General features: G+C 36.4%; 1 protein-coding gene across 6 annotated transcripts in view; it reads right to left on the bottom strand.

The window, feature by feature from the left end:
• Positions 1 to 12803, bottom strand: part of CHD9 (chromodomain helicase DNA binding protein 9) — an 87134-nt gene that overhangs the window by 23915 nt on the left and 50416 nt on the right. For all 6 annotated transcript variants that reach the window (XM_051629638.1, XM_051629641.1, XM_051629640.1 and 3 more), the window contains 12 exons: positions 12672 to 12740; positions 12533 to 12588; positions 11057 to 11174; positions 10443 to 10529; positions 9293 to 9430; positions 7021 to 7142; positions 6110 to 6353; positions 4840 to 5016; positions 3804 to 3947; positions 3046 to 3301; positions 2233 to 2443; positions 270 to 465 (listed from right to left, as the gene is read on the bottom strand). In XM_051629638.1, coding sequence (XP_051485598.1) covers positions 270 to 465; positions 2233 to 2443; positions 3046 to 3301; positions 3804 to 3947; positions 4840 to 5016; positions 6110 to 6353; positions 7021 to 7142; positions 9293 to 9430; positions 10443 to 10529; positions 11057 to 11174; positions 12533 to 12588; positions 12672 to 12740 — 1818 coding nt within the window. The remainder of the gene's footprint in view (positions 1 to 269; positions 466 to 2232; positions 2444 to 3045; positions 3302 to 3803; positions 3948 to 4839; positions 5017 to 6109; positions 6354 to 7020; positions 7143 to 9292; positions 9431 to 10442; positions 10530 to 11056; positions 11175 to 12532; positions 12589 to 12671; positions 12741 to 12803) is intronic.

The raw sequence follows: 12803 nt of genomic DNA, 5'->3' as shown, positions 1-12803 counted from the left end.
GTTTATCGACTCACTGACTTAGTTTACTTGTGTTGTGCTTCTAAAGAGTAATCTATTTGAAAGACAAGGTTAGAACAAAATCAAACTCAGGTGACCTCTCCAATCCAAGCAGAAAGTATTAATCAAAAAACATTAAAAATATGTCTTTAAAAACCCTGAGCATTTTACATTTATGCATGTTCAAAAATGAGACAATATTCAAAGTGACCAAATTTCTATCAACCAGGTTTAACTTCTCAGGCCTCCTTATGATGCTCAAAGGAATTTACCTGCAGATCATTTTGAGGATTCCAATCAGAATCAAAAATTATACATGTGTCTGCTGCAGTCAAATTAATGCCTAAGCCACCAGCTCTGGTGCAGAGAAGGAAGACAAAGCGATCGGAATCTGGTTTGCTGAACCGGTCAATCGCAGCTTGCCTGAGATTCCCTCGTACACGCCCATCAATTCGTTCATATAAGTATCTGGAAATTGTCACAGATAAACACACAAACCATTACAAATTGTTTCATTATTTGAAAGGGGATTAAAACAGATCTCCTGTTTGCATACTTATGCTTTACAGTGAATACAAGTGATACAAACCAACTTTGATTACCAGTGGGTAATGCAACCAGGAATCAACAGAACTCACCTATTTGTAGTACTAATACACATCAGCAAGTTCAAAACCTAAGCATTTTAAGACAAGTCCTTCTGAACTTTGTCTGTTAAATTAAGTACCTGATTACACACACCAGGAAACAAGCACTGCCATGGCATTTAGCTGCATTAAAACACACCTTAACCTTAAGTCCTGTGAGGACGCTTAAAAGTCTTTCACATCCTATTATGCTTGGATCCCTGCCTGGGGTCACAGAAACAGGACAGTGTATTTTTGTATTATATACCAAATTCTCTATAATGTATAAGGTAGCCAAGTCATCAGCACAAAGAAGTACTTGGTGAGCTATCACTGGACAACCTGCATGTTGATTCTGTCAAGATTAAGAGAAATGGAACCAAAATGACATGATAGTACCTCTTATCAGTCTTTATCAAGGCATCAGTGAATCCAGGGCTTCCTAATTTAAAACCAGCAAGTTTAAAAGCCTGAAGTAAAACTGTAATTTCTGTTACCTACCTCTGACAACTACAAAGACACGTATGTAACTTCTGAAATCAAGTGCAATGCCTAAAACAGAAGCAAATACTGCTGTACATTGTAAATGGAGCGAGATGCTGAATGTACATCTACTAGTTGAAAAGTCTCTCAACCATTTTTCTTCTAATCAGCTATGAAATGGTACAGCAGATAATCCACAGGACCACAGGCATTTTGGCAGGCAGCCATCTCCTACAGCCACGGATTCTGTTAAGTATGAAGTCTAATAACACATGCACACTGACATTGCTAATCAAACAGTAGCTCAGAGGAAGTTTCAGCTCCTGTGGATTTCAGAACATTCTACCTGCAGATATGAGGCACAGGGTCTAGATGTTACATTCTTACAGAAAAAGGAGTATGTTCCATACTGGATTATACATAAGTAATACCAAGAAGTTAAAATTAGTCTACCGAAATAAAACGGTTGAGATGTCAGTTCAAACTGGTATTTTTAATGAAACAAAAAATATAAAAGCTGACAAGTTCTATAAAATTATCATAAAGATACATTAATATAATCTACCAATGATTTTAAATATGCATTCCAGTACCCACTACAAGAAGGTCTGACATTTTTACGTTAGCTCTATGTTACTATGTAGTTCACTGACATACACACATTTCAAAGCAGTACATTCCAACAAATGGACTACTGAAACAACTAGAACTATGCCTTTTTACAGTTTTTCAGGTGGATATAGCAGCTACTGATCATAACCAAGTTTAAGGTTAGATTTTATGTGCTAAGGCTTTATGCATAGCATTTAGTCACATGCTTAAATAAGCTCTTAAGTTTCTCTAGGGTCAAGAGTAAAATCCAAGGGTGCTATTACTTGTGACAACAAAAGTTGATCTAAGGACTTGCTTTAGGGTTGGCAGTTAAATTCTGTTGCAAAACAGTAATAATTTAGTTAAACACCATGTAAATGAAGAACACATTCTATGCTTCTTGCGGTTTGAATGACCAATATTGAGCTTGAACTTACAAAAATCCTATCTTTGGTATGCTGAAATCATGAATCCAGCACTAGCAAAGACAGCCCCACTGAGAACAATACAGGAGACAGAACATGCAGTATCTTACCTTTTATGTATAAGGTAATCCTCCAAAATATCAAGGCAGCGCACCATTTGAGAGAAGATAAGGACCTTGTGGCCTCCTGCTTTCATTTTTGGAAGAAGTTTATCGATAAGAACCAATTTACCAGCAGATTGGACCATTGCTTGCAGATGGAAGTCAGGAGCACTGGGGCTGTATGTTTCCTTAAACTCTCCAAGGATTTTCTCCTCAGCACCTATTCAAGAAGGTATTTCTGTAACTACAAGTGGATCTACAGCAATATTTTCATATACACACAAGACTTAAATTGCTGAAATAGTGCTTGTACTCTAAATATCCCCCAGGAGCCACTTCGGTGTCTTAAAAACAGTATTTTGAAGACCTTTTCCAAAACCCCCCTATTACTGAAATAACAGCAAAAATATAAGAGCTTGAAGTGTTTTTTTCATGCAACTAGGAAAAACATCCAAGTTAGTTATAATATAGTAAGAAAAGCAAGAAGACTGACACAGAACATATCACTTGCAAGAAGCGTGAATTTAAGTTAGATCTAGAAGTTCTTCTTCACCCTGCTTTTAAAGAGATGTAACATTTCCATGAGATAATTGCTTCTAAAAGTTCTGTGAAATCCAACAACGTAATAAGCTCACGTTTCAGACCTCAAATACACAATGGCCTTGCTACTTGACCTTACATCTATCAAAAAATGCTTTTACCTAATCCAATCTTTGGTAAGTCTGATGAAAACGTCAAAGAAATACAATAAATTTTATTTAATACTCTGAAGGCCAAAAGTGGGTAATAAAAAGAGAGAATCTGCCTTTAAAATATATTCACCTTTGATGAGATAAGGGTGATTACAACACTTTCTGAGTTCCATCATAGTGTTAACCAGATTGGGCACATTTGCTTGCCCTGCTCCTTTGGATAAGAAAGCAAAATTTTTCTCCAAAATGGCTCGATAATATTTCTTCTGAATATTAGTTAGTTCTACTTCAATTATAGTTTCCTCCTTAGGAGCCAACTTTTTTTCCACATCTTCCTTTAATCGTCTAAGCATCATGGGTTTCAGGATAGCTTGTAGTTTCTGAACCTAAATAAAACACAATAGTTTGTTGTAACGTGAAAAAGTAACAGTGCAGTTTAATTTTAAGATTGTGAAATTATTTTTTTCCTAGACTTAAACAAAATATTTTCCAGATGTGATACAGCCATATTTTTAATGCCAAATTACTACATAATTTTTTATGTACTCCAAACAGGAAAACCTTTCTTAGGACTTGTCTGCAAAGACTTGGCCTACAAAGCCAGAAAACATCTATTTTTGTTATTCTCACTATTTACTTGCCAAATTTAAAAAACAGACCCAAAGAAGTAAAAGAAATTATTTAAATAAAATACCATACTTAACGGATTTCTACCACCCAAATAGTCTAAAGAATAGACAAGACCAAAGAACCCCTAGGTGGTATGTAGGGATTGAAGGGGAGGGTGGGAAGCAGTAACAGTTACTATCCAGAACAGAATTTTTTCCTTCAAGGAAGTCACTCTTGACACACTGAAGCTCAAAATGAACTTATTCAACAATGCAATACCTGTTCCTCTGTTTTAAGGTCTCCGAATTCTTGCATAAATGTAGATTCAGCAGGAAAACGCAATGGTTCAAGAAAATGCAGGAGGCTAAATAATTCCTCTACTGTGTTCTGCAGTGGGGTACCTGTCAGCAGCACTTTATGCTCCTAAAATGGAAACAAAACTCATATGACCTTCTGTGCACACATCTGCCAAAATCTGTGTTAAGTTGGAGCACCATAACCTGAAAGTACTAGTTCTGCCTGTCACTAAGTACAAAGAAATAAACAGATTTATAAAACAACAATATTTTCTCTAGCTTTTCTTTAAATTCTGTCTTCCTACAACCACAGTGAAGGATCAACTGAAGACTTCAACTTTTGCCTCTAATAGTCACATATGTTTAATACTGTATATGTGAGAGAGTGGAAAATGTACCCTAAGCATATATGAACAAGCAAGACCTCCAAGAACACATAGGAACAAGTGTATCAAAGGAATAATGAAGCAAAAAAACAAAAGCCAAAGCAAAACTAGTCATAGTGCATCTTATAGTAACATACTAATAGCCTTCAGATTCAAGGCAGTATCTGCTTTTTAAAATCTAGCACTATGTCAAATAAAACCTTAACTTCAGGACTAGACAATACTTCTACTTTTATTTTTCTACTTTTATTTCTCTTAAATTCTACTACTTGCTTTGACTGTTAAACAACTTGTTTAAAATACTTGCTAGGTTTTTAAACATCAATTACTGAACAAAACCTTGCACAAAACCTATTATTCTAACAGAAACTTTAAAGTAAATAATCAGAATAATCAAAGTAAACTATAGCACAGCATCATCCAATGTAAATTCTGCTCACAGTTAGTACCTGTCCCGTTCTATTTAATAAAAACATACGAGCATCATCTATCAAAAACAAACACATTTGAAGGCAGTATCAGGAGCACCTCCTGAGAAAGACTGCTTGAGAGGCTGTCTTCACTAGGTGAAACAAATTTGTGATTTATTATCATATTTCATTTAACTAGAATAAGTAAAATATAGTTACTCACAAGGTTCATTAATTTTAGTCCTTCCAAGAGTTTGCAATTTTTGTTCTTCAGTCTGTGAGCTTCATCAATAATAACACACCTCCACTCAATTGCATTTAACTCTGGACACCCACCAAGAATCATTTCAAATGTTGTGATAATGGCTTGGAATCTGTAGGTGCCTCGAACAATACGTCCCTGAAAGTCCATCAACACACAGAATTTGTTACAACACTTTGATTCTACTCAATTTAAAATTTTGTTGCTGAAACTATATGAAGAGCCAGGCATCAGATTTTACATTAGAAGGAGTTTTGTCATCCCATACACATTTTTGACATCTCTGTAACTCCGTAATTAATACTAATGAGTAATTATCCATAGCCAGAAATCCAATATTGTCAAACCAACAGTAACATTTTAACTACTTCTGCATTACTGATATAACCACCTAACAAAACTGTTCCAAAAGGTGCATGCAGGTATTATCACATTTTTAACCCTGGGGTAATATGAAAGACTGACAGGTAAAACCTTATAGTCAGTTAATCAAAACACATGCTTGTGATACATTTAGCACTCAAAGTAATAAAAATATCACCTGAGAACTAAATGAACACTTTTTATCCTGGTCTGACAAAAAGAATACAGAAGGCCTCCCATAAAGCAGTATATAAAAATTCACTAGGGAAACAAGATGATATTTTAGTATTTGGTACTACTTAAAAAAAGGTTTCAGCCTTACCAACTTCTGTATAAACATCCTAATAGCTTAAAAAATGTTTATGCAGAACATATAGAAAAAGGAAAAAAAACCCTTTTAAATTAATAAAATTTGAAGATTTTAAAATTTCGTTTAACATGAAGTATTTCAGATGGAAAAGCAAACCGTACACAGGCAAAGCTAGTTCCTGCTAGGAAATGGAAATCATCAGCTACAGAAAGGTAACATAGAGCTTAAATGGCTTTATTTTTTTCCTCACTGCTCTTCAAATTCAGGACCCAACTGCTACCATCTGTGTACACTTTAATCTCTGCACGAGTACCAGCGTCACTGCTGTTCAGCTGCACAATTACTCAGCAGACAAACACCAGGCATCTTGCCGCACCCACTTCCACAAAATGTGCTCAGTAAGCATATGTTTAAGATTCAGATCTGTGAAAAGCTTAAAAAAACAAACCAGCCACTTTTACTAAGACATATGTACAGATAATGTAAAGTATCCTTATCATTACCACTACCTGAAACAGGTTTTGGGTAAGTTATTGCATACAAGTGACATTGCAATACCTGGGAGTCCCTGAAGTACATTTCATACTGCTGAATCATCTGCCTGCTGATCATACTTCCATGATACACCACAACATTAAGGTCAGTCCACGTGCGAAATTCTCTTTCCCAGTTGGCTATGGTGGAAAGTGGAGCTATGATAAGAAAAGGCCCTCTTATTCCAGCCAGGAGGATTTCATAGAGGAATGTAATTGACTGAATGGTTTTGCCCAGACCCATTTCATCCGCTAAAATGCAATTTCGCCTGAAAAGTAAAATATATTTGTTATTAGCATCAGAGAAAGCACAAACACTAAAGCTGTTACTCAAACAAGCAGTCTATAAAAACAGCTCTCCAATACACCAGTTAAAACCTATAGTCAAAATTAAGGCACTGTAGAAGATGCTTGGTTGTGGGGAAAGAAGGAGCTCCACACACAAAGCCACAAACTTTCTATCATGTTTAGTAATGGCAAAACCTGAGAATGGAATGTTCTATGAGGTTCTGCTAGAAAAGTATTTCAAAAGCATTGTTTTGGGACTATATCGGCCCTAACTAAAGGAATTCAAATTAACCAGATTTCCTACATGTACACCTTGAGCAAAGTCCTAGAAAATAATGGATTCCCTAAAAGCCACAGATGGAAAGTACCCCAGCTACACTCACATAAGAGTGCACTGCAGCATCACTCACAAACTTTCCATTTTGTTTCCAAAACTAAGTCAGATGCATATAACTAAACTACTTGAAGTACCAGCAGGTGCTCACCCTCAGCCATACATTCCAGTCCTTCACTCTATATGCACAGAAATTTTTGCTATTACACCCTTTCAGCTATAAGCAGAGAAATTAACACAAATTTAGTTGAAACAGTATTAATCTGTAGTAACAGTGACAGAAAATTTACATTAAAAACATGCCATGCATATACCTATTGTACCAGTTGAATAGGAGCCAGTTAAGTCCTTCCAGTTGGTATTCCCTGAGCTGATTGCCATTTTTATATTCCCTGGACTGTTCTATCTTCTTCCAGGAGTTTGGAGGTGGTCGGTCCTTTAAGGGAAAGATAAACACATGTGCAAGTTGGTTCGCACTTCATTTTTCCAAAATATTCTAACCTACTATTTCCTGAGTGAACAATTTAGATTTAGAATGTAATTATTCAAACTTGAAACTTGGAAAGTGACACTATTAACATTCCTTACTAATCACTAGTCAGCAGAAACCTGAAATTTGTATTTATTTAACATATAAATTATTATTTTAAAAATTAAGACTATTTCAATAATAGCAGGCAACTGGCCTCTCAGACGAAGCAAACAAATAGCTTGGCACTGGTAATTTGAAACACTAATGAATTTATATGAGGAACTTCAAGAACTTACTAAGTTTCACTTTGGAAGCTCTAAGAATGGCTGAGTTGAAGTGACTATTTGGAACTACCAAAATCCCCACGAAGTCTAAGAACCTCTGGATGCTGCTGCTACCCTCCTGAACCAGCTGGGAAAACCAGCACAGCACTCCTGTGACTTTGCCATTTCCTTTCAGCACTTACCCTGGTCACTCCTGACCCCTCAATCCCTCAGTCAGCCACTTCAGGAAGCCAGCCAACACCAGCAACACAAAAAATAGACTTGTGAGTGGCTTATTTCCCTGGATTGATTTCACCAAGGGATCAGATAAAAGACAGTATCAGCAAACACAAGTTCATGATGCAAAGAACATGACAAAACAGACAGTAACAGCAGCCAGGTATAGCATCTTAATGTCCCTAGCAAGCTACAGGAAAGCTGAGGCCCTATATAGTGTATATACACGCACACACCAGTTCTTCAGCCTGGAGACTCAGTCTGCTGGCCACTGGCTTGGCAGGCAATGAAGAGAAATTGTGATGGTTTTGACTGATACTAGGTAGGATTCCAGCAGAAAACACTCTGTTCAGAAAGCTCTGCATCCCAGTGCGACCAAGCTCACACATTTAACAAAAACATATTCAGTAGACGCTTTTCTCATCAGCTATTCTTTTTTTTTTTTCCCCCTCTCCTACATTTCTCAGTACTTATACAGGCTTGCATTCGCTCTAGACTCATGTGGCCTCACCTGGCAGCTCTGAATTTTATATCTCTTTATTGCCAATGTGCCCATCACCTGACACCAGGTCTCAGTGCAGCAGTAGCTGGCCCTCCCCAGCAGCTGTGGCCTCCTCCCCTCACCCACATGCTGCCATCTGTCCACTCCCCCACAGCAGAAGCAGCCACACTCTGCTCGCAGGGCTGCAGTCAGCAAATACTTTCCTGTACTTGCTGGAGCCTGGAATAAAAAAAATACTTGGTGCTGATGCTCAGATGACTGTCAGTTGTAGAGCTGCACTTTAATAATCTTTTTCTCTCAAAGCCAAATACAGTAACAGAGAGGTACAAAAGCCCCTCTTCCCACGTGCTAAAATGGCAGGATTTTAAATAAATACTAGAAGAATTGACTAAATACAATATGGAGACATTCATCACGACTAGTATCCTTATCTGTAGATGAAAAAAACATGAAAAAGCCTACAAATTAAAACACTGTGGATCATCAGTTATGTAAAAGAAGTCAGAACAAATGTTGTAGTACACCACGCAGGACACATGCCTTACTCTGACAAAGATACACAAGACTTAAAATAGAACTATTTTGTTTTCCCAGCTCTATGAGATAGAAGATGGATAATTTTAAAACAAACCACATTTCCTTATTACATCTATTTTTATGCCTTTCAGCTACCCCTTCATGACAACAAGCAAAATAAAAGCAGGAAGTATTTATGGAATCTATTTGACAGATCTCATTTGCCAATTTCCTCCAGTGTTGAAGCACAAGAATGCTATGAAAGATGTTTATACTTGATTTTGTTTTCTCCTTGTCTTAATGGTGTTTAGATTCTGTGACAGCTAGTTTCAAAGTGTTGCTCATCACTCAGTCAGAAGCTCAGAAAGTTACAGAACTTAATATCTTTTCCTAAACATTTTTTTTTAACAGAGTAACAAACTAGATGAGGATTTTTCTCTACACCTACCTGAAAATACTGTTATTCCTAGGTAATAAGGCACACAGATCCTTTACAAAGAAAGTCAACAAGCCTTATGTTTTAACACAAAACTTTAAAGTTGAGAAAACCAAGCAAAATTTGCCGAGACAGACAAGTAAATTAGGTATAATTTTACCAATCTCCTTGAGTCAGGTCTGGAAGCTTGCAATTGTTCAAATTCTTCTATTTTTGCTTGATCTACATCTTCTTTCAGCTCCCACGTACTGTCTTCATATGGCAACGAACACCATTTTACTAAATAGTAAATAACAGGCTGCAGAAGAAAATTCTGAATGTTATCAGCTTTTAATTTAGTATACAGACTGTTAATATGCCTTACTGTAAGTTCCTTAAACAGAAGTCTTCTCAACAAAACAGAAAACTTTCACAGGTCTGCTGGGTGACATGTATAAAAATTTAGTAAAAGTCTCAAAAATGACACCAAAGCAGATGATTTTATTTAGGTTCAGTAAATAACAAATAAAACTTCATCTTTTGAGAAGCTGAGGGAAAGTCTTATGACAAAACCACATTTCTTCTAAAAGTGTAATGATGACAAACCAGCTGCATAATATGAGAAGTAACATGAACCCTCAACTCAGCTTCAGGAAGATTAATGCAGAAATCACTGGTTAAAAGTCTGCTCATTTTGCTATACAGAAGAACTGATTAAGTATCCTAGCTATTCCAGCACCCTTAATGAACAACTTTCTGAGTCTTTGTTTTGCTTGCCTTAGACTCGCTCTGAATTTTGGCAGTTTATTTGCTTGACTTACTTTTCTGTTTTCCTTTATTTCCTAATCTCATGTTTCTGTCCTGTAATAACTTTCCAGAAGAGGTACTTCAAGTGGTGGTTTTCAAAACATCTCTCAGCCACTGGCTGCCTAAAGGCCAGGGACAGAGTTAGGTAGGAAGAGGGAACCACCAGTGCTCTGCCTTCCTGGGCTATTTTTCCCCTTATCACTATGAGGGAGACACCACAGAACATGGGATCTGCCTTTTGTCAGAATTCACAAGCCAACTGTTAAACATCACATTTATGTCAATAACTGCATAAGCTTTGTCTACTATGACCTATTAATACTAATGAAAATGTAAGCCATTGAACTCTGATTCCTGTTTCAAAATGCACAGCTAGAATATGAAATGACAAGAACCAAATGTCTCATTAAAAATATTATTGAAGCTTAAAATCATAAAGGTGTTACAGTGGAATCTGATAAAATTACCATTATCAAACACTACTTAGAAGTGTATCTTCTTGACTTGCTTTAAGATGTATTTACCTCACCAGTGTCCTTATCTTCACAAAGAGATACTTCTAATACCCTGTCTACTTCAACATAGTCTGGATTAAAAGGTTCTTCTTCCATCTGCAATGCAAGATTAATAAAATCAGTAGAGAGGCAAAAAAGCTGGTCTATGCTAAGACTTGGTCTTATGGCATACAAAATGAATTTGGCAGTTGGAAAGTACTGAGGCTTTTGCACACACCTTCAAATCTCCTCCCCCCCCCCTTTTTTTTTTTTTTGCAAAGGGCACTGAAGAGGGCTCTGACATAAGAAAAGAAAATGCACTCATTTTGGGATGAAGTGCTGTCCTGTGAAAGTCATGCAGTAGAGAAAATAACCAGCCATACTAACACACTCCTCACCACTTTTAGGTAGTTAACCAATCCCAATTTTAAGCTATGCCAGTCAGGTCAGTTCAGTGACTCTGATAGACTTGCTCTTAAAATTACGTTAAACAAACAACCACCACAGCAACCAAAAACTCCAACCTGATGGCTAATTTAATACATCTCAACATTCAGCTGTTCTATTTAAAAACAAACCACTAATCATAATTTTACAAGGGGAAAAAAAAAAAAAGCTTATTTAATTGTATATTTCATACTCACATCTGCAAAAAAATGAGCTCTTTGTGCTTGCCTTAGTTTGAATCGTTTTATTTTCTGCTGGATTCTTTTATCCTTTAAAAGCTGTTGCTCTGTGGCCCACTCACAGTGGAGATAAGAGCTAAAATTACAAAGATTAACCTATTACTGAAAGCAAAAGCTTACTGTTTTTAATATACAGTTAAAAGAATGTATTTTATAAACCAGGATTTCACTCAAAAAGAACATTTCATAATTTGAAACAGAATTCACTGTCAACATCAAGGAGTTATTCCTCCAAATAATCATCACAGAGCAGCTAGTTAAGGCAGTGGTTTTGGGATAGGATCCATAGGATCTGTGGATTCACAACTTTCTTTCATGTGTCCTAAGAAACAAGAATATTAAAGGTGTACTTAAAATAAATCAGGTTTAAAATCTCACACCTCCATCAGAAAGTATCCAGACATATCAAGTACTTAGTATATTTGATCTAAATTTTACATGTACTTCATGTGAGCATCTCTTCACAGGTACTGCTGAACTGTACAGCTGAGCCCATTAAAAGAGCGGTGAGGAGCAGCAGAGCCCATGTAAAATATGGACTTCTCAATGCATCAGGTTGGGAGAAAAGCAAGAGAGTCAAAGGAAGACAGAAGCATGAGCATCAGCACCTACACCATCTAACTGCACCCCAAGCGAGCCTTTCTGAAGTCTGACAGAAGTACATATATTACTTCCTCACACTCCCTTTCTACCATGCTTTAATCACTTTTTAAGCTTTTTAAGGACAGGCTAGAAAGTAAGAAGAGCTATTGCTGGGCACTACTCATTCTCAGATGAAAAGAGACTTTATCCTTTTAGAAAATAAGAGCTCAATGGTCCCCAGAAACATGAATCCAGAATAAAAAAAAAATAACTTAATAGCAACAATCTAATGAAATTGCTCACGTATCTAAAATTAAAATATGTTTGCATTTTCAGCATTAAGAACTCAGTAGTGACAGGAAGACAAGCATTACATTTGAATTCTTTTTTTAAATTCCTGCCTCTAATGTAAAATCAGTTCTATCACTGAGATTTTTTTCTTTTTAAACCAGTAAGACTGACTCCTACGTCAGCTTCTCCCAAATGTATGACACTAAACCTAATCTAGGTTCACAAAATAGCTCTGATTTACATTAATGAAATTAAGACCAGCCTCAGGCAATGTAGTCCCTGCTGGATTTAATAAATACATATCCTCTCCATAAATGCTGTTCTTGTGGCAGTAATGGCTATCAGCTTACTGGTCAGTGCTGGTTTCACAATACTGATAATTTAGAAATTATTACTAATAATATAATGCATATTTTCAGGAATTTTACAATGAAATTTGTAACAAAAAGTCTCAAAAGATCACAAAACCTGGTTGTAAGTACTCTTCAAACAATACTCTAGTCATTAATATGGTACTTATTTCTGTCGAAACGTTCAATTAAGTAACTTGTTAGTACTTACTAGTTCTTGTACTTCACAAAAAACTCTTCTGTTTCCACTGTCATTCCAGCAGATATCTAGAAAAGGAAATTCAGAGAAAATGTAAAAGATCTTAATTCCTTTTTCAAATAAGCAACTTTACCCCATGACTATCACTTACTTCTTTCTTTATCACCCTGGAGGATAAGATTTTGTCTACAATGGCTGCATCTTCTTCACTTGGATTTTCCTACAAATGCAGGAAAACAATGACATTAGTTGCAATGAATGCCTTCCCTTCAGACTGATCAGG

Source organism: Apus apus, chromosome 11, assembly GCF_020740795.1.
Source record: "Apus apus isolate bApuApu2 chromosome 11, bApuApu2.pri.cur, whole genome shotgun sequence".
Lineage (NCBI taxonomy): Eukaryota > Metazoa > Chordata > Aves > Apodiformes > Apodidae > Apus > Apus apus.
The sequence above is the reverse complement of the archived record's forward strand: the minus strand, read 5'-3'. Positions and strand labels throughout refer to the sequence as shown.